This window comes from Trichosurus vulpecula, chromosome 4, assembly GCF_011100635.1.
Source record: "Trichosurus vulpecula isolate mTriVul1 chromosome 4, mTriVul1.pri, whole genome shotgun sequence".
Taxonomy (NCBI): domain Eukaryota; kingdom Metazoa; phylum Chordata; class Mammalia; order Diprotodontia; family Phalangeridae; genus Trichosurus; species Trichosurus vulpecula.
This window is the reverse complement of record NC_050576.1, coordinates 440,767,222-440,788,299: the sequence shown is the minus strand read 5'-3', so window position 1 is coordinate 440,788,299 and position 21,078 is coordinate 440,767,222. Positions and strand designations below refer to the sequence as shown.

General features: G+C 53.8%; 3 protein-coding genes across 4 annotated transcripts in view; 2 read left to right on the top strand and 1 right to left on the bottom strand.

Moving 5' to 3' along the window:
* Positions 1-8,192, top strand: part of ANKFY1 (ankyrin repeat and FYVE domain containing 1) — an 84,464-nt gene extending 76,272 nt beyond the window's left edge. Inside the window, exons 23-25 of the mRNA XM_036754925.1 lie at positions 106-252; positions 436-526; positions 4,247-8,192. Coding sequence (XP_036610820.1) covers positions 106-252; positions 436-526; positions 4,247-4,379 — 371 coding nt within the window. The 3' untranslated portion in view covers positions 4,380-8,192. The remainder of the gene's footprint in view (positions 1-105; positions 253-435; positions 527-4,246) is intronic.
* Positions 8,193-9,978: 1,786 nt separating this feature from the next.
* Positions 9,979-19,385, bottom strand: LOC118848283 (neuferricin). 2 transcript variants are annotated; one of them, XM_036757118.1, is made up of 4 exons: positions 19,039-19,385; positions 18,592-18,732; positions 13,591-13,777; positions 9,979-11,409 (listed from the first exon to the last, which is right to left on the bottom strand). In XM_036757118.1, exons 1-4 carry the CDS (start codon positions 19,307-19,309, stop codon positions 11,196-11,198), a joined length of 813 nt encoding a protein of 270 aa, XP_036613013.1. In that variant the 5' UTR covers positions 19,310-19,385; the 3' UTR covers positions 9,979-11,195. The 2 variants fall into 2 exon arrangements, with proteins under 2 accessions (XP_036613013.1, XP_036613014.1); XM_036757119.1 differs by lacking the exon at positions 18,592-18,732 and having other exon boundaries at positions 19,039-19,352.
* Positions 19,386-19,933: 548 nt separating this feature from the next.
* The window catches only part of ZZEF1 (zinc finger ZZ-type and EF-hand domain containing 1), a 65,916-nt gene continuing 64,771 nt past the window's right edge, over positions 19,934-21,078 (top strand). Inside the window, exon 1 of the mRNA XM_036754521.1 lies at positions 19,934-19,998. Coding sequence (XP_036610416.1) covers positions 19,942-19,998 — 57 coding nt within the window. The 5' untranslated portion in view covers positions 19,934-19,941. The remainder of the gene's footprint in view (positions 19,999-21,078) is intronic.

Below are 21,078 nucleotides of genomic sequence, written 5' to 3'. Positions count from 1 at the left end.
GCACACAATGGGCAGGGTGGGGCGGGGTTGGCCACATGTGGAAGATGGCAGCAGGACCCAGGCTGTCCTCAGGTGCTGCCCATCATGTGCTTCTGGCTGTTTCAGTGCTACTGCTGGCCTACATGAAAGGCAACGCCAACCTGTGCCGCGCGATCGTGCGTGCTGGGGCTCGCCTGGGCACTCACAATAACCAGGGAGTCAATATCTTCAACTACCAGGTGGCCACGAAGCAGCTGCTGTTCAGGCTTCTCGGTGAGTGGGCTGGACCTGCCCCATCTGACCACTCGGGCTCCCCTCCCCCGGTGATGCCCAGCTTCCTGCCCTTGCCTGGCCCCTAGCCCAGCACTGTCCCCCAGGTGGGGTTCCCTGGGTGGGGCGCAATGCCTCTGAGACCTAGGGCTAACCAGGTGCCCTCTGGCTGTGTCCTCTCTTCAGACATGCTCTCCAAGGAACCGCCATGGTGTGATGGCTCCAACTGTTACGAGTGCACGGCCAAGTTTGGGGTCACAACGCGGAAGCATCACTGGTAAGGCATCTGCGGTCTTCCGGGTTCCTTGGCCGTGGTGGCAGAGGCAGTGCCTAGCTTGGTTGGCGAGCCCTGGGCTGGGTGCTGAGCAAGAGACAGAGTCCCTCGGAGGGCTACTGTCTGAGGGAAGGGGTATAGAGTGCTAAGAAGGTCAGAGCCTACACAAGGACTCACATGGTCAGAGCTGGGTTTAATGGGGGAGGGCCCTGTGAGTCCAGCCCCAGAAGTACGAGAGGCCAGAGCCCTGCATTCCTGGCCTGGGATTCCACTGGGCTTTGTGTCAGGCCCCAGCCTGGGAGGCAAAGACAACAGGGACATTGGGATGGGGGGGAGGCTGTCCCTCCAGAGACCTCCCACTTCGGAGGAATGCTGTGACTGTATGGTCCTGGGCACCCTGGAGATTTCTGAACCAAGAGGAAGGCTAGGGACAGGCCAGTGACTCAAGAAGATGAGCCTGACCACGCAGGGGTCCAGGCACAGCCTCTGCCATGTGCTCATTTTCCTTTTGCCTGGAGACCTCCAGGAAGGGGGAGCTCACCAACTGCTAAGGCAGCAGAGGGGGTGGGTATCATGAGCAGGGCTTCCCGATATCCAGACACGGTCTACCACAGGGCTCAATGTCTCTCTCCTGGGGCAGTGTTCTCCAGGCTCACCCTCCCCCCGGGCTCATGGGCCCTGCTCCCTCTTTGGGGCCCCCCAGTGGATCCACAGTCTATCTAAACTGTGGCTGCCTTGCTTTGGACCCTCAGCTACTGCCTCTGTGTGTCTTTTCATCCATCTTCTGGAACTCTGGGTGGGCATTATGCTGATGAGGATTGGTCAACAAGCATTAATTAACTGCCAGCTATGGGAGGGAAAAGAAGCAGCATTCACAGAGCTCCTGCTAAGTGCTGAGGGCACAAAGAGAGGCAGAAAACACAGCCCTACCTTCAGGGGGCTCACCGTCTAACCTGGCAGACCTGTACAAATGAGGGATAGATGGGATCAAACACCAAGATGAAGGAAACCTGGAGGGTGGCATTGGAGCTGAGTCCTCCCTCCTGGACTATTGCAGTAGAGGAGATGTTGCAAAGGTGAAATAGATAAGAGATAAGGGGGGGGGGGGTGTGAAATCAACAAGAGATGCTGCAGAGGTGAAATAGATAAGAGATCATGGAGGGGGGTGTGAAATCAACAAGAGATGCTGCAGAGGTGAAATAGATAAGAGATAATTGGGGGGGGGGTGTGAAATCAACAAGAGATGCTGCAGAGGTGAAATTGAGGAGACATGTTGCGCAGGTGAAATGACAGGCCTTGGTAACTGATTGGCTATGGGGGGTAAAAGAGTGAGGAGACCAGGAGGACCCTTGGGTTGTAAGCTGGAATGGAGGGTGGTACCTTCGACAATATTGGGAAAGTTTGGTCGAGAGGAGGGTTTAGGCCAGGGGAAAAGATGTCTGGAAGTTAAGAGAGAGGTTGGGGCAGATCAAGAATCATTAGCATAAAAATGATCATTGAATCCACAGGAGTTGATGAAATCATCATGTGAAATGGCATAGAGGGAGAAGAGAAGAGGGCCCACAACAACCATGGGGGATGCCCAGGGTTAGTGAGCGTGATCTGAATGAAGATCCAACAAAAGGGGCTGAGGAGAAAAAGTGAGATAGGAGAAGTAGGAGAGAGGAGGTGTCCCCAGAACCTAGAGACAGGAGAGTGATCAGCAGTGTCAGAGCCTATAGAGAGTTTGATGAGGATGAGAATTGAGAAAAGGCCCTTGAATTTTGGCAGCTTTGGAGGGAGCATTTTCGTTTGAATGATGAGTTAAGAAAAGAAGAGAAAAGGAAGTGGAGACACTTTTTGGAGACAGTCTTCTCAAGGAGTTAAGCCACGAAAGAGAGGAAATATAGAGGGTGATAGGAGAGGAATGGATCAGGTGAGGCTTTTTTGAGGATGGGGGAGGAGCTAGTAGACACGGACAGCATCCAAGGCTGCAGAGAGGTCAGGAGGGGTGAGGTCTGAGAAAAGGCAGATTGAGAGTGAGAGATTGCTGAGAACTTTGGAGAGAGCCAGTTCTTAGTCTTTTAAAAGGCGTGTGTTGTTACCATGTCGGTGGTTCTCCTGGTTCTGCTCACTTAGTTCTGCATCAGCTCATCTAAGTTTTACCAGTTTTTCTGAAGTCCCATTTGGCATTTCTACAGTAAAGAGGATTCCGTCACATTCTTACACCCTCGTTTGTTTAGCCATTCCCCAATTGATGGGCACGACCTTAGCTGCTTTCTTGGATCTCTCTGGAGTATAAGCCTAGCAGTGGTGTTCGGAGGTCCAAGGGCAGGCACTGTTTAGTGACTTTGGGGCCACAATTCCCAACTGCTCTCCAAGATGAGCACGACAGCCTGCCCCTCCACCCACAGTGCACTGATGTGCCTGCTTCCCCACAGCCCCTCCAGCGTCTGCCATTTTCCTTTTTAAAACTTTGCTTTAATTTGCATTTATCTTATTATTAGTGATTTGGAACATTTTTTCATATGACTCCTGATAGCTTGGATTTCTTCCTTGGAAAATGGCCTCATCACATCCTTTAACCATTTTTCAGTTGGGTAGTGGCTCTTATTTTCACAGATTTGAATCAGTTCCTTACATATCTTGGATATGTAAGGTCTGCCTTTTTCAGAGAAATTGTTGCAGAGTTTTCTTTCCCCATTCACTTACTTCCCTTATAATTTTAGCTATGTTGGTTTTGTTTGTGCAAAACCTTTTTAATTTTATCTAATCAAAATTGCCTGCTTTATTTTATGCGCGCCTCTCAGTCCCTTGTTTGGTATCCGTAGATTGGAAAGGTAATTGCTTTGTGGCTTGCTCACTGTGAGCCTCTTCTAACACAGATCAGGGTGGCGTGGTATGTCTCCTTATGGACTCAGGTCATAACTTGATCCACTAAGCCCCTCAAGGGGTCTGTCTTCTAACCAGATTGCTGCCCGTCATGTTGAGGTGGTGGTGATTTTATTTATTTAAACTCAGGGGAAAGATTTTGCATTTACCTCTTTAAATTTAATTTTATTGAGTTCAGCCCAAGGCCTTCACTTGCTGAGAGCTCTTTAAATGCTGATTTTGTTTTTATGTAAGCCACAAGTCCATGCTTTGATCCAAGTCATTGGTGGCTAAAGACACCTCAGCCCAGGGTCAAGGACACCCCAAGTATCTGAGAAGCTCACTCCTCTCTCCTTCTTGACCACAAGTGGCCAAAGGCCTCGCTGTAACCTTTGGGTAACACTGTCTGTCTGCACACCCCTCTTGTCTGCCCATCAGGAGGCCTGGCCTGTTGTTGAAGCCACGGGCACTGCTTCCCTTTCAAGGTGATGGGGAGTCCATGGCTTTTTAAGGGTGGCCAGGCCTGAGAGATAGAACAGATGAGAAAGCTGAGACTGCAAACCATTTAGCCAAGACTCCCCCAGGGTGGGAGGGAGATTTGGAACCCAGGACTTGTGGTTTTCACAAGCTAGCCCTCAAATGACTGGGGTTCTGGAGTGGCTGAGACTCCCACCTCTGCCCTTCTCTGGAGCTTTGGCTCAGCCTTGGTAGGGAGGGTGGCTCATCACACCTGGGGGGTTTGTTCCTACTCAGTCTGATGGTGGGAATGAGCAGGGGAGTCTCGCCTCTCTGCCTCTTCTCTGCTTCTGCCTTGTCTCTGGTTCAGCAGGCCTAGGCCTCCCCTCACGCCTCCTCCTCTCTTTGCTCCCACAGTCGGCACTGCGGACGCCTTCTTTGCCACAAATGCTCCACCAAGGAGATCCCCATCATCAAGTTTGATCTGAACAAGCCCGTGAGAGTCTGCAACATTTGCTTCGACGTTCTGACCCTGGGGGGAGTCTCCTAAGGGAGCCGGGGGCTGCCCTGGCTCCATTCTCCTCGGCCCCAGCAGCCACCCAGTCCCAGCTCACCAGCCCTGCAGCCAGGGAGAGGGAAGGCGGCAGCGGTGGCAGCCTTTGTCTCCCTCCTGCGACAGACTGAAAACAATTAAGGACCCCTAGTGATTTACTCCATTACCAATGATTTATCCAGTTGTCACTGTATCAGGTTGTGATCGATTTCAGCAGAGGTTTAAATTGGATTGGACCACTGGAGCGAGGTGGTGAGTGTGGCTGCGCTGGCCTCCCCGGGAGAGCCTGCTGTTGAGGCCTGTGGCTGGGGAGGGGGTGCCTGCTGGGCTGGGGCGCCTTGGGCTTTCATGGTGGGTTCTTCCCACTAGCAAGTCTTCTCAAAGCTCAGTTGTAGTGCTCGTGGGCACTTTGTGAAAACAGGGTTCAGAGAGGAGAATTGCCAGAAAAAAAGTGGCCTTAACAACAGAAAGCTTTACCAGGGGGCATCTCTGCTCTCCCACAGGCTGCCCAGGCAGCAGGCTGCCCCTCTCCACAATGTTTGGGCTACAGGGCTGCTCCCCTGGAGGTGCCCCTGCCACGAGGGCAGCCTGCCAGGCAGACCCTCCCGCCTCAGGGACACCGAGAGGGAGCCATGTACTTGTTCTGGGGACACTGGGGGGGCTGGCTCAGCATCCCAGCCCACGCACACACCCACACAGAAAACCTGGAACACATGGCGCTCCCACCTGTGGTCATAAGAAAAATGCCTGTGCTTAACCTGCATGGGGAATTCCATTTGGAACACAAACTTTGTTTATACAGCTCAAATGTCCAAGAAGAGAAAAGCCTAGGACTTGGCAGCTTGGGCAGAGTCTTCCTTGGGCATGAGTAGGCCTGCTCCCTTTCCTGGTCCTCACCTCGTCAGTACGGTTCTGAAGGCCAGAGGAGGTTCGTGGTGGTCCCCGCTGGTGAGGAACAGGGAGGAGAGGAGGGTCTCTGTCCTCTCTTCAAAGAAGAAGCTGTCACACCTCTATCACGGCAAGGGAAGGCTCCCCTCGGGGGCGAAGAATGCCCGTGAGAAGAGGGACCTTCTCCTCGGCCTTGTTAGCCTCTGTGCTGAGCCCGGAGCCTCTGGAGTCGTTCTCCATCAGGCTGGGTGGGCATGTTCCAGGATCTCCCCCGCCCTGCCCCTGCCGCCCCCAGCCCAGGATGCTTCGGGAGCCATGGCGTGTGTGCAGCCTATACACACACATGCACGCGCACTCACCCACATACAGGTGCACACGTACACGTGCACATGCAACCACACATATTTATACAACATGTAGAATGGAGTCAGAAATAAGTGGTACTTTTTTATATTTCTGTGATTTAGAGAGTATGTACATATCACATGCATACATTATGTTTTAAGCAAGAATTTCGATATGTTCATTGTGTTTAAAAGGCAAAAGTTCATTAGGACCTTGTTTATTTGGTGCCGTCACATTCCACGTGGGATTTGCTGGAAATCACCTCCCCCCTTTGGTGAGGAGCCAGGAATGCCCCTGTGTGCCACATACATGTGTGTACACACACACGCACATACCACACATGCGCGCACACATTCGTACACCCCCCCTCACACACCATACCAACACATGCACACATTCACACGTGCACACACGTACATCACACACATGCACACATTCACACTCATACGCACACATTCACACCAATCACACACCATACACACACACACATTAACACACATGCTTGCACATGCCACACATATGCGAACACATTTGTACACCCCCCACACACACCATACCAACACACGCACACATTCACACACTCATACGCACACATTCACACCAATCACACACCATACATACATACACACATTAACACACACGCTTGCACATGCCACACATATGCGAACACATTTGTACACCCCCCACACACACCATACCAACACATGCACACATTCACACACTCATACGCACACATTCACACCAATCACACACCATACATACATACACACATTAACACACACGCTTGCACATGCCACACATATGCGAACACATTTGTACATCCCCCCTCACACACCATACCAACACATGCACACATTCACACGTGCACACACATACATCACACACATGCACACATTCACACACTCATATGCACACATTCACAACCAATCACACACCATACACACACGCACACATGCACACACGCACACGCACACACACCCCTTTGCAGACACTGGCCAGCTTCCACGCTGGAGGACCTTTGTTCTTTGGGCATGCACTTCCCCAAGAATATATCACAAGAAACCATTTTCTAGAGTTTAATTAGATGAAACTTAATTCTTTAATCCAAATAACTAACTATGTTATGAGAGGGGCTTGGCCCTTCACTCTACTTCTGTTATTGCTTCCTGCATCGTTGTTAGCAGTTTAAATCATGTGTTGAAAGGTGCTGGGGACCCACACGACATGTTTGTGGATGTGTTGTGCTGAGTCAGGGTCAGTTTGTGCCATGTTGACTTGGGGACCTCTCCCCCACAGCTCATGGTCTGTACTTGGGTGGGGTGGGGGGTCTTGGGGTGGCATTCCTCTCTCCATAGGCCCCAGTGGCGCCAGCCTGCCTGTGCACTTGTGGGTGTCTGCGATCGGGGTACATGTCTTCGCTATGAGGCCTTACACCTTCCGGGCTGTTCTAAGGAGAAGGACATCAGACCTGCTTAGGCAGTCGCTCCAGGCAGCCGTGAGGGACACAAATGCTCCTTATTCACAGCTGGAAAGTCCAGAGTCCTCAAGCAAGGAGACAGTGAGCCTGACCCAGGCCCTGAGGCCCAGCCCCTGGTCACGGCCTGTGACCTGTGAGCCAGGCACGTTGCAGCCTGTTGGGGGGCCCCCTTAGCAGCCCCTGCCTCAAGACCTACGTCCCTGAGGTAGGGAGCCATGTGCATGGGACACAGGCGTTTCTCAGCTGATTGGGATTTTTTCACCCAGACACTTCCATGTGGTCGTGACTTTAGCCCCCCACGCCCAAAGTTTGAATCTTGGATATCCCTTCTCACATGCTTTCTGTCCCAAGCACAGACCCCACCTCATTCACCCATAGAGTGTCACTGGGACAGCCTCTGGATGGTGGCTCCTTGTCTGTGACCTGGTTGTAAGTCCAGTGTCCACCCAGAAATTTTCTCCCTCTGCCTGAATGGCAGTTAGTAATTAAGGCAGCAAACAGCCTCAACGGAAAGGCCTGAGAGTGAGGGGCGCCCAGAAGGCAGGCGTCTGCAGGGCTTGGCTTGGCTGAGACCTTGGTCCCCCCAAAGCACAAACCCCACCAGAGGAGGAATGCGGGGCTGACTCCCAAGCCTCATTTTTCCCTTTGTTGTGTGGAGTGGCACAGAGCCATCCTAGAAATGGACTGACCAGTTCCTGCTATCCCAAGAGCTCGCTGACCGTTACCATTCTAAATGCCTTAAAGACTGCAGATTCATGCCTCTATGGTTTCCTTTCCATGTGCTTAAATGGTACCTCAGCCTGATGCTTCACAGCTGATGCTGGCCACTTTGGTCAGGCTGGCCAGCTCTCAGTGGGAAAGCCCCTGGACAACGCTCTGTGCCCCTCTGGGTCTGGGGTCATAGGGTCCTAGGGCGGGGGTGCTGTGCAAAAGAATGTCTGAGGACCACCAGGAGGCGGGCACGTGCGGCCAAGGTCACCTTGGAGTCTGTGGAATAGAATGTATTTTTTCCAAATGGATATTCTCATTAACTGTAATGATTCCTTGTAATAATACTAGAATGCATCAACCATGTACATTAAAATGAAAACCTTTGGTAATATCACGTGTGTGTGCAGTGATAGCAGGAGCACCCCGGAGAGCCTGTGGGGCATTCAGGTGCATCACACCCTGGCTGCCCGTGCCGCTCTGGCGCACACCAGGCTGTTAACTCGGGGTCGCTTTGGTCTCCTTTGCCCCATGAGCCCAAGGGGGTGGTTGGTAAAACGCTCGCCTTGGGGTGATGACGTCGCCCCCTCGGCCTCGCACATGATGCAGATGGAAGCACGAGCAGCCTGGCCCTGAATGCTTTGGTCCCAGCTCCCACCCCACCACAGCGCCCCCAGGCAGAAATCATGTTCGTGTTCAGTCACGTCCAACTCTGCGATCCCACTTGGGGTTTTCTTGGCAAAAATACTAGTGGTCCGCCATTTCCTTCTGCAGTTCATTTGACAGGTGAACAAACTTAGGCAACCAGGGCGAAGTGACTTGCCCAGGGTCACACAGCTAGCGAGTGTCCGAGGCCAGATTTGACCCCAGGAAGATGAGTCTTCCTGTGTCCAGGCCTGGAGCTGTGTGCACTATGGCGCCCCCTAGCTGCCCGGTGTTTGGAAATAGACCTTATGGGCATTTGGAGATGGGCGTAATAGGATTAAATGGGCCTCAGTATTCTGCAAAACTTGCTATGCAGAGTAAAGTAGAAATTGGAAGGGAAGGTGTTTGCTTCATTGAAAACAATTGTTAAGTATCTGAAGGAATCCGATTACCTGATATTTGAAAGTGAGAGTTCTCACCAAATTCCCCCTAAAATGCCTGCGTGCATTTTCTTTGCATTTCATTCGTCCATGAATCCTATTTCAGAGAGGCCGAAGGATCGTTGGAGGTCTAAAGGCAGCGCGGGGGGGGGGGGGGGGGGGGGGCAGGGTCTGATCATCCTTCACAGAATGAGGGAGTCATCAGAGCTTTAAGAAACCAAGGCCCCCAAAGCAGGGAGGTCTTGACCCTTGGATTAAGCACTCACTCACTGGAGGCCTCCTGGGACTCTGTGCAGCCTTGGACACTGCTGGTCACTCTCTCCTCCTTGAATTTTCTCTTTGGAGAACACCCCTCTCCTTCCTGTCTGACCGCTCCTCTGTCTCCTTGGCTTGACCCCGCTCCGGGTTGGGGGGCCTGAAAAAGCCACTGTCCTGGAGTTTCTTGTCTTTCCCCTCTATGGCAGCTTCACTTGGTGATCTCAGCAAACTCCCGCCACCTAGTTCAGTTAGCATCTCTGTTCTCAGATCTATAAATCCAGCCCTAACCTCTCTCCTGTTTTCCAGTCCCACACTTCTGCAGGCAGGGCTATGGTCCTCCCACTCTTCAAGTCCTGGGTGTCCATTCATTAGGGAAGGGAAGCACTGCCTCAGGCCTGGCCTGAGGGGCATGGTCTGAAAGGCCTGTAGTTGGGCCTCTCCCACTTGGGTCCTTTGGCAGTGTGAGCAAGGTCTGGTGCCTGGGGCTAGAGTCCTGGATCAGAGGTCAGCAGAACCATTTGTCATCTTCATTTCTTCCTATTTCTCAGTTTTTGGCCACCTCTGTGAGGCCAACTCTCCTCATTGGGGATGCCTCTCAAGGAAGTCCTAGCCGTGCTTCACCTTCACCTGAATCTCCTCCCCAGGTCTGTAACCAAGATCAAATCAACTCATCAGTGTGCGTGGATGGGCCATGTCAATGCACTCCCCTACAATCTTGGCCATCCTCCCAGTAACTGCTACTCCCTTTTTGTGTTATGTCCTCTTTACAACGTAAGCTACTTGAGGGCTAGGTCCATCTTTGCTTCTTTGTTTTTTATGATCACAGATGCTTTAATAAGGTATTTTTTTAATTTATTTTTTTCCAATTACATGTGAAAATTTTTAACATTTTCTTTAAAAATTTTGAGTCCTAAATTCCTCCCCCCAAGAAACTTGATGTAGGTTATACCTGTGCAGTCATGCAAAACATTTCCACGTTAATCATGTGCTAATGAAAACATGGGGGGAAAAAAGGAAAAGGAAGTTAAAAGCTGTTACAGTCTGCATTTTCTTTGCTTCTTGTATCTGTATGACAGTGCTTGGCACGATGTTGTCTGACCTTCACAAGGCTGGTCCTGTTGCAGAAAATGGGGGTAAAGGAGAATTGCACAGGAATCAGTGGCCACTGGGCTCCTCCGTCCAGATTGCAGGCCACCCACCCGTCCCAAAGCGCAGAGGCGGCTCTATCCTCCGACTGGACTCACTGACCTCCAAGGGATCTTTCAGTCAATCGGTCTATTAAGCGTCTCCTTAATGCCCAGCACTGTGCTAAACTCTAAGGCTTTCACTGCTAAAGCTATGACTCTGTGACCCAGGACCCTAAAAAACTGGCCAGGGCCCAGGAAAAGGGGGCTTCTGGTCCCTTTGAATTCACAGGCCTTGCTCCTGCTCAGACCTGAGCTCTGGAGCTGGGCCCCTGAGAGCTCCCATAGACCCCCAATGCCTGGCAGGGTTGAGATGGGGAGGGGGAAGGAGGGCTGGGCCACCCCCACCCCACCCCCCATCTGCCATCGTCACCACTCCTAAGTTATTCTTTGTGAGTCATACTGCCCTCTTGACACCAGTCCTCCCTCCAGGCTGCTCTCCTGGACCTTCTCCAGAAACCCCTCTACCCTGAATGGCCACTTCACAGCTCAGAGTCCCCCTTCCTACTGGACAGCTCCATCCTGGGCATGACCACTTCACAGCTCAGAGTCCCGTCCCACCCCCACACACACACCCTGCACTGGACAGCTCCACCCAGAAGTCTGGTGGAAGGAGGCTGCCTTGGCCAGTCATGTATTTGCTCTCCCCCAGGCTGCTCTCTAGGCTTCTCCACTGTCTCCCCAGGCACACCTCCAGCTTCATAAGCTCCCTGAGGGCAAGGACTTTCTTTTCTCTCTTCTTTCCTTCCTCTCTCTCCCCTTCTCTCCCTCCCTCCTTTTCTTCCCTCCCAGATCTCAGAGGCCCCTTCATTCCTCTGTCCAGGTCAGGGATCTCTGGATGGGGCTTCCTGACAATGCCCCAAAGGCCTTAGTCTTGCAAGATGCAGCTGCTGGCCAGGGGTGGGCAGCCTGAGTACTCCTGCAGGCTGGGGTTGTCCAAGTCTCCGCGGTCACCATGGCTGGCAGAGCTTTTCTGGCCAGTGGGGGGGCCCGTGGTTCTCACGCACACACATCGTGGCTTCTTCCCGCCTGGCCGATACAGCTTCCTGGGGACTCCTGTCCAGTCCCTATTCACGCCTCCACTGAGGATGGAAGAGCAAACAGTCAGCCTCCTGGGGGACATGGGACTTGGTCTCCCAGATTCATGGGCCAGTGAGAAAAAAAAAAAAAACCTCTTCCCAAGAGTGGGCAGGAGGGGGAGATGGGCGTGTAGCACTTGACAGATGGTCCACCGACCTTTTCAATGTTTTATTTAAAAACTCACGTTAAGCATGGAAAGGGTGTGTGGGATGGGGGGTGGCGGTGAGGAGTCCAAGGCCCTGCCCCTTTCTGGGCATCTATAAAGTGAGTAGCCAGAGTCAACAACCTGGAAGGCTGAATGTGTGGGCCCTGAGAGCTGAGGAGGGCACAAAGGGAGAAGAGGAGGAAGCTGAGGCAGAGTCTGGATGAGCGCTCATGGCTGGAGGTGTGATGAGAGGAGAAACAGGGAGACAGAGAGAGAGAGGAGATGGAGACGGAGACAGGGAGACAAAGACAGAGAGAGACAGATGGAGACAGAGACAGAGAGGAGATGGAGACAGACAGGGAGACAGAGACAGAGAGAGGAGATGGAGACAAACAGGGAGACAAAGAGAGAGAGACAGATGGAGACAGACAGGAGAGGGAGAGAGGGGGAGGAAGGGGGGGGGAGAGGGAGAGAGAGAGAGAGAGAAGGAGGGAGAGGGAGGGAGGAGACAGAGTCAGAGAGAGACGGGGAGACAGACAGGGAAACAGAGATACAGAGGGAGACAGAGGGAGAGGGAAGGAGAGACAGGAAAGGTAGGTTGGCAGCATCCACTGCTGTAGAGAGGTCCTGAAGGATGAGGACTGAGAAAAGGTTCTCAGATTGGGTAGTGAAGTGATAATTAGTAATTCTGGAGGGAGCAATGAGGTCAGGAGCCAGCTTGAAACACTGAGGGGTGCAGAGGAGGTGTAAATGGTGAATGGTGGCAGTGAGTGTAGATAGCTTTTCTAGGGGGCTGGAGAGATAGAGGGAGCCAGCCTGAGAGGGCAGATTCTTACATGGAAAGGGACCAGTGGAGAGGGAGGCTGGCCATTGTTAGCAGATGGAGGGATGCCAGGAGCTCCCACTTAGTGCCCAACGTTTTCTCAGAAAGTACAGCTGGGGATGGGCTGAGGGGTCAGGTGTGGGGAGACATAGGGTTAAAACTTCTGCAGGGAGGGATGTGTGAAATCTAAAACACATCCAGTCGGGTACCCAATATCTCTGATAAGGATTTGGTGTCCAAGTCAGCCACAGGAATGATTGTTCCCAATCCCTAATCTTAAGAAAAATCAAAACCCAAACAGCCCTCAGGTTTCACCTCACACCCAGCAATTGGCAAAGATGACAAAGGACAGAACAGTTCCTGTTGACAGGGTGTGGACAAGCACACTGATGCATTGTTGGTGAAGCTGTGAATTAGTAAAATGTTCTGAAAAAAAGATAAAGGCTCCTGTGAATGCATTCCTACCCTTTGATCTGGGATCCTGCCCTCAGGCATAATCCCAGGTCACTGCCAAGAAGAGAGCAGGGCTTCCTGGCCTTCCTCACACACAGTGTTCTCCCCCACTCTCCCATGTGAGCCAGAGCTGGTAGTGCACGGGGAAAGACCGGACCCACAGGGGTCCTAGGTTCAAATCCTGCCTCTGGGACTTGAGGCATGTCACCTCACCTACCCGGGGCCTCAGTTTCCTCCTCCGTCAAATGATCTAGGACGCTAGCCTAACAGGTACAAAGGGGGCATCACAGTGCAGAGCCCCAGGCCTAGAGTCGACAAGTCCTGAGTTCAAATCCAACCTCAGACACTTACTAGCTGTGTGACCCTGGGCAAGTCAGTTCACCTAATCTGTCGCCGTTTCCTCAGCACCTACCCTTAGGATTGTTGGGAGGACTAAAGGAGATAAAAACTGTAAAGCCCCAGCACACAGAAAGCACCACATAAATGCTATTATAGTAATTATTAATAATTGAAGGAAGATAGCATTTATTAAGCACTTACTGTATGCCAGGCACTGTACCAAGCACTTCGCAAATATGCTCTCACTGGATCGTCACAACAGCCCTGTAGGGGTTGAGGCTCAGATAAACGACGACCCATGTGGTAGAGACAAGGTCCCAAGTGCTCCCAAGGGACTCCGGCAATGTTCTTAGGGGCCCCAAATCCCAGCCAAGCAGGTGCTCCGAGGAAGGGCTGGTCCCCCCAGGCTTTCTGCCCATTTACCTCTGCTTGGAGCACCAGAACCGGCCCAGGCTGCCAGATCTCCACTCCGAGTTACACGCGGGGAAGTGCTGCCTCTGCTGGTTTTCTGTCTCCCTGGACGCATCTCCCTGGGCCATGGTGGCCTCAGCCAGGAGGAGCGCAGAAGTGGGGTCTCCATTCTCCTCGTAGAACCTTCCAATCAGCTTTCCTGGGAGCAACAGGTCAACGTGAGCGCAGCCAGGGCTGGGGCCAACTCTCCCCTGGCTGCAGAGCTTCATGTCCCCAACGTTTGAGGCAGAAGCAGCAGCTCCTCCCTGCCCCAGCCTCCCTCCACCACCTCAATTATGGTCCCTTACTGGATTATAAGCTCTACGTGGGCAGGGTCTCATCCACCCATTGCTCCGCCTCAACACCACAGAAGGTCTTTTGTAGGAATAATTATCCTACAAGCACAAAGTGCATCCCCTGTGCAGGAAGCACTGTGGTCAACGCAAGGAGACACAGCCCAGGGGAGAGGCATAACACAGGCAAGAATCACTGTTCTACAAAATAATTCACAGCAGATGCATCCGAGGTGAGAGGTGTTGGCGTGGTCCGTAGTCTTTGCCGAGAGTTTCGGGGAGGGAGCCTTGAGTTGTATTGAGAGCTCCCAGAGAGCAGGGGCTAGCTTGTATCCCCAGCACTCTGCCTAGGGCATTGCCCAGAGTAAGTACTTAATTACGAATGAATAAAATGTTTCATTCACTCATTCATGTGAACTGGATTTTAAAGGATGGGTGAACAGGCAGGCATTCTAAGGCATCAAGAAAGGTCTGAGCAAAGACCCGGAAGTGGAGAATCTGAGAGTATTTGGAGCATCCTGGTTTGACTGTAGGAAATGCTGCATCAAGGGGATAGTTGGTCACAAAGCTGGGACGTGTCTTGCGGACTCATCTGAGCCCTGTCCCGGCATTCTTTTCTGATGTCTGAGAAACACATCTAGTTTAGACTCCTTTTTGGATTGGGGTTCTGTAGCAGTCAAGTCCTGGAAACTGGCTTCAGTTTAAAATTTCCAAAATGTCCCTGAATCTAAGAGTCTGAGCTCAAATAGCCACATAGCACCTGGCTTCAGTGAAATACACAAGCCTCAGACTCAGCCTCCATGATGATGCACATGTTGGTGACAGCGTTTGAGAAGGAACACTCCAACGGAAATCTCTTACTATGCTACTCCAGGAAACGCCTTTCCTTTGACCTCGTTAGCCTTCGGCCGACTACGGAAAGGTAGGTGTAACAGGGGGGCTTATGCCCTACGTGGTTCAGGTGGATATGCGGGACATTCCAGGAGGACTAGCCCCTCCGGGGTGAGGGCTGCTCGTCCACCTTTGGGGTCCACCTGCTACCCAACTCTCACTTGTGGCTTCAAAGTGGCCACACCCCAGGAAAACCATTTCAGCAGACAGGCTAAGCCAGGTAAGTGACTGGCCTCAAATCCACTGGTGAGTTAAGCAGAATGGGTGGATGAAAACAATCTGTTCCAATGGCCATGAAGGCAGCTACAGCAGGTGTTGTGGAAAGCTTAGAGCTTGGTCACCTGCTGTATCCCGGGCCATTGGCAGCCATCTTGACTTTTGTCTTGCTACTGGACTGTGATGACTCTGGAAGAGAGAGGCGGACAACTTTGTGCAACTCTGCCTCACTTAAATTCAATTCATGAGCCAGTCACATCACCCCACAAGGTCGCTGGTTCTCTTCGGAACAAAGAATGGACAATGAGTTCATAAGTACAGATCCAGAGGATATCTTCAAACAGTGGTAGTCATCTTCTAGGGACTTGAACTTATGAGTACAAGTTGGGGAGGCAAGGACCAGAAAAGCAGGCACTTGGGATGGCGATAGGAGAGAAGGAAAGCAAGATTTGCACACTCCTGGCCCCAGGAGTATTGAGATCCAAGGGGTATCTCTATTTCTCTTGGGAATATGTCTATTCTCTAGGAATACACCTTTGAAGAGTCATCCTGCACCTTGTACAGTAGGCATCTGACAATTACTTCTTAAACTGGAGTAAGGTATATCTTTCCAGGTCTATCTGCCACCCAACCTCCTCCTGGCCTCTTGGTTCCCACCAGCCTAGTGGGCTCAGTGGCTCCGTTACATCGTGCTGAGCTGGGCTTCACCTTTGGATCTTGCCTCTGCCTTCTAAGCCCAGCCTTGGCACATTATCACTGACATTTGTCCTAAGTCTTTGCCAAACCAGAGTCTAGGCCATGAACTTTAATCAAATTGGGGAAAACAGAACACACCCAAAAGGATGGCAGATAATGAAGGGAGAGGGGGGAGGGAGCTCTGTAATAATAAGGAGCAGCCTTTGAGCCGGAGAGCCTTGGTGCCTGGGAGTGTGCGCTCAATCTGGACCCTGAAAGGGAGGTTCTATGTAAGTAGAGAAAATGGCGAGGGCATACCAGGCAGTAGAACAGCAAAGATGGGAAGGATGTTTGGGAGGGGACTCATCTATGACAGGGAATAGCAGCAGACATTTTAGAAATGCTGGACACCCTCAGATGGTAGAGAGACCTGCATTTTATAGGCAGTGGAGTCTGAAGACTTGGGGGCTGGGGCTGTTCAAGGGAGTTTTAGGGAGACTATTTTGGCAGCCAAGTGGAAGTGAATGGAAGGAGAATGGAGGCAAAGGAGGTCAGAGGGAAGGCTGTGGGCAGTCCAGGAAAAAGGAAAAGCCTTTAACTTTCCTTGGTGCTCTCCAAGAACGAGCCAAGGCCCTTTTCCTTTTCCAGAACTTGATTCCTCTTCTACAAAATGAGGAGGCTGGACTCCAAAATTTCTTAGTTCCAGAATGATGGGGAAGAGGATAGAGACCAGGCCAAGTGAGGATCAGCTGAAGGAACTGGAACTGAAGACGTTTCATTTGGAGAATGGAATACTGAGGGAGACGTGACAACCACCTTCAAGTACAAGAAGGGCTCTTCTGCGGAAGACAGGTTAAGAAACATTTACTAAGCACTGACTGTGGGCCGAGGATGCCAACAAAGGCCAAGGACAGCCCCTGCCCTCAAGGAGCCCCCCATCTGATGGGGAGACCACAAACAACATACGTGCTACATACGGGATAAATAGGAAACACTTAACAGAGGGAAGGCCCTGGAATGAAGAGGGGTTAGAGAGGCCTTCTTGTAGAAGCCAGGGAGGTCACGAGTCAGAGCAAAGGGAGAAAGAGAGTTCTGGGCATAGGGGGCAGCCAGAGAAAATGCCTGGAGGTGAGAGAGCCAAGGAGCCAGGAGACCAGGGTCATTGGATCAGAGTACACAGCAGGGCACAAGATAACTGGTAACACAAGAGGGAGTCAGGTTGTGAAGGGCTTTGAACCCAAAACGCAGCACTTTCTATTTCATCCTGGGAGTGATGGGAAGCCACTGGAATTTGAGTGAGGTGCAAGAGGCAGGGTGCCATGGCAGAACCTGGGCTTTAGGAAAATCACTTTACAGGCTGATTGGATGGACTTGAGGGGTGGAGAGGTTTGAGGCAGGCGGGCACACACCGCACTGCCACCCTCAGCTACTGCTTATGGTTGGTATTCTCTAACTGAAGAGGCAGCTAGCTGGCTGAGTGGATAAAGTGATGGGCCTGGAGTCAACAAGACCAGACTTCAAATCCAATCTGACACTGCCTAGCTGTATGACCTTGGGCAAGTCACTTAACCTGTTTGCCTTAATCCACTGGAGAAGGAAATGGCAAACCACTGACAAGAAAACCCCATGACCAGCATTAGTGAGCTACAGTCCACAGGGTCACACAGAGTGGGACAACAACAGAAGCTTGGGCTGCTTCAGATGTAATGAGCAGCTCCCTCCCTGGAAACTAAGGATCACTTGTCAGATATGGCTAGGAGGGATGTGGCCCCTGAGGGTTAGACAAATCATCTGAGTCTGATTCCGAGCGAAGGGACTTGGGGCCGACGCCAGCTGCATGCTCAGCCGCACTCAGGTCTCAGGCCACTTCCAGATCATAAGAATGGCTACGAAATCATCCTGGCACCCCGGATGGACACTAGAGGGCAGGGGAAAACGGGGAGAAGTGGGTGTGGAAGGGACATCAGCCATAACCTGCAGAAAAGGTTTGGATTTTTTCTTCTTCCAGATCAAATTTCCAGGTTCCAATTTGAGCTCATTAGAGCCCATGCAGCCGCTGAACTCAATGCAGTTCCCACCTGGTCTTTCTTTGTAGTCCACAGCCGACTGAGCCCAAGATTCTTATACTTACTTGGGGGAATTTAAGTGAGCGCAGATTTATTAGGCCCCAAAGCTAGTTATTGGGGATAAAATAAACCAGTCCCTGCCCACCGGAGCCTAATGTTCTACTGAGGGAGGGCACAAAATTTCTTGAAATGTGGCGTCAGGCTCCTTTTTGGTCCTGCCTTTGGGAAGCCCAATGATTCCGTTTTCTGAGTCCTTTAAATTTAAATATAGGACACCTTACATTTGCTTCGTTTCAGCTTTTGACTTTGTTCTGTATTTTTGTTGCCTCACAGTCATTAGCTTCTATTTGGCTCCCTCTACTTTTCAGATAGTTTTTGTCGGGTAAAATTCTGCACTTTTTATTCCAAACTATTAATTCTCTTTTCATATCTTCCTCTTTTTCCCCCATTCTTTCCCTCTGCCACTCTCATTTGGAATTTAAAATAATTTTTAAAGGTATCTTCTTGAAACTTTTGCTCCTTCCTTCTCTTCTACAATTCTGGTCGGAGTCGTCCTCAAGCTCCTGGTCCTGGTCCTTCGTAGCGGTGTTTGGGTCACTTCCTTCGGAGTCTGTGTCTCAGGCATCCCCGGCACCGGAAGAGCTCTTGGAGGGGGGTTTCTTCTGTCTGCTCACTTTTACAACCTCGCGGGAGGCTCTGGCTGCTTCCCGGGGGAGATCTCGCAGCGGCCCCACGTTCCGATTTTCTTGCGCTTTCACCATGCCCCTGCCTGACCCCTTAGGGTGGAAGCGGGTCCCGCCCTGAGAGCCCCGGGCGGAGGAGGGGGCCCGCACCTACACACGCGTAGTTCTTCTCGTAGAACTGCAGCCAGTCTCGCAGGACCAGCATCTGCGCAGGGGAAAAGTCCGACACGTCGTCGCTCAGCCCCTCGTCCGAGAAGTCCCCGGTCACAAAGGCTCGGGAGGCATCTCGACCTGCAGGGGGCAGAGCGCACATCACTAGGTGGGGGGAGCTCGTGGGGAAGACAAGGGCAGCCTGAGGACCTGGGGCTACACGGGGGAGGGGAGGAGGGGAGGGGGGAAGGGAGAGGGAGAGGGGGAGGGGAGAGGGGGGGCCCCCCCAGCCCTTCCGGGGGGCGGGCTGAGGTCACCTGCTGCTGTGAACACCCCGGGTCGGCAAGGGCAGCTGGAGGGGCCCCCTCAGCCTTTCGGGGGGGGCAGAGAGCGGTCACCGGCTGGGGCTCCCTACCCCCACCCCGCGGCCTGGCCTGCGTCGCGCACCTGCCAGGCCTTCGTAAGCTCCGCCGCGCGTGTAGTGGGCCCGCCCGGCCGCCACGTCGAACACGCGGCCCAGCAGCGCCAGGTAGAGGCCGGGCTCGGCAGCGCCCCCGCGGTAGCGGGCCAGCTCGGAGGCGCGGAACAGCCTGGGCCTCGCCGCAGCTTCCCGGCCACACAGAAGCCAGGCGGCCACGGCCACGGCCACGGCCAAGGCCAGGCCCAGGCCCAGCCAGGGCCGCGCGCCATCGCCCACGCTCCTCCTCTTCCTCTGCATCGGGGGCCCGCTCCCGGCCGCCGCCCCTCACAAAGATGGCGGCCTCCGGTCCTCGGTCCGGAGCTCGGCGTGCCCCTACCAAGATGGCGGCGGGGGGGAGAGGGGAGGGGGGAGGTGGTGCCTTCTGTCCGGCCGGAGGGGCGGGGCAGAGGCAGGGGCGGGGCCGGCTCCTCGCGGGTCGGCTCCCGGAGGCTTCTTCGCGACAGCAGGCGGCGGCGCTTGACGGCGCGGAAGCCGGAAGAGGTCGCCGGAAGCGGACGCGCCCCGCGCCGCGGCTGCGCATGCGCCAGTCAGGCCGGGCCGGCGGCGGGGACGGGCGCTCCGGGGCCATGGGGAACGTTCCGAGCGCCAGCAGCGACGACGAAGAGCTCGAGGCCGGGGGCTGCGGCGGCGGCGGGGCGTCCCCGGGGGCCGGGCCGGGGCAGGCCGTGGCGGGGCCCGAGGGCCCGGGCCTGCGTCCCGCTCCCTCGGCCGGCGGCCTGCCCGAGGCCGCGACGCTGCTGGAGCCCGGCGCCCTGCGGCAGGCCGCCCGCCTGGGCCCCGGCGCCGCCCCCGCCTCGGAGCCGCCCGAGGGCTCGGACCGGCCCGTGCTGCTGCGCTGGCTCGAGGAGCGCTGGGCTCGCGGCGAGGTCATGGTCAGCCTGGACCAGCTGTGCGAGGCGCTGGAGGAGCTGGGGGCGGGCGAGGAGGTGAGGGGGGAGGGGCAGTGACGTCACGGGGAGGGAGCGGGGCTTGGGGGGGCCCTAGGGCTCTGTCCTTGCGGCCCCTGCCCTCTGGTCCCGGGTCAGAGAGCCCAGACCCCCGTGGTGGGGGGCAGGAGCCGGCCCTTCTGCTCCTTGTGGTCAGTCTGGGGTGGCTCTGGTCGGGGCTGGCGCTGACCCCTGGGTGACCGCGGCGTTTGGGAGGAAGGGCAGTGCGCCGGCCTGTGTGGGATGGGGCTGCCCACCCCTGTTGGGGGGTTAGATCGGCGGTCTCCGAGCACCTCTCGGGCCCTGGGCTGTGGGGCTGTGGCAGTCTTGGTCTCACCAGAGGGCCGGCATGCAGCAGGTGCTCCATGAGTGCATACGCACCACCTTCCCAGGCCTGGCTTGCTGCAGGTGCTCCATAAATACTTATCTAACCCTTCCCCCCCCCCCCCAAGAGGCTTGGCACACAGCAGGTGCTCCATAAATGCTCCTGCATCTCTCACAAGGGGCCTGGCATGTAGCAGGTGCTCCATAATTGCTTATCTAACCCTCTCCAAGAGGCTTGGCACACAGCAGGTGCTCCATAAATGCTTATCTAGGCACCCCCAGGCTTGGCACACAGCAGGTGCTTCATAAATGCTTATGCATCTCCCACAAGGGGCCAGGCACACAGCAGGTATTCCGTAAATGTTTACCCCCCCCCCAAGAGACTTGGTACACAGCAGGTGCTTCATAAATGAGCAGGGCAGGGTTAATTCAGCCGGTGGTCCACCAAGGCCTCCAGGTTTTCCCCCAAAATAAATTTCTTTACCTTCTCCACCTATCCTTGTGAAGCCAATGTTTGTTCCATCCCACGTCACCCATCTAGGTCATTTTGGACCCGGAGGCTGTCGGGCTGTGTGATTAGCCCCTCTGGTGGCTGGCTTTGTGTTTATTCAGGTGGTTAATGAAATGCCAGGCGACAGGGTTGCCCAGGGGTGGAGCATCAGAGCTTCTGGGAGTGAGCAGTGGCATTGTGGCTCCCTCCCCTGGGGTCTGCAGCCAGGTCGTGCCCCCGGGGGAGTTTGTGTGCTATCCTGGCAG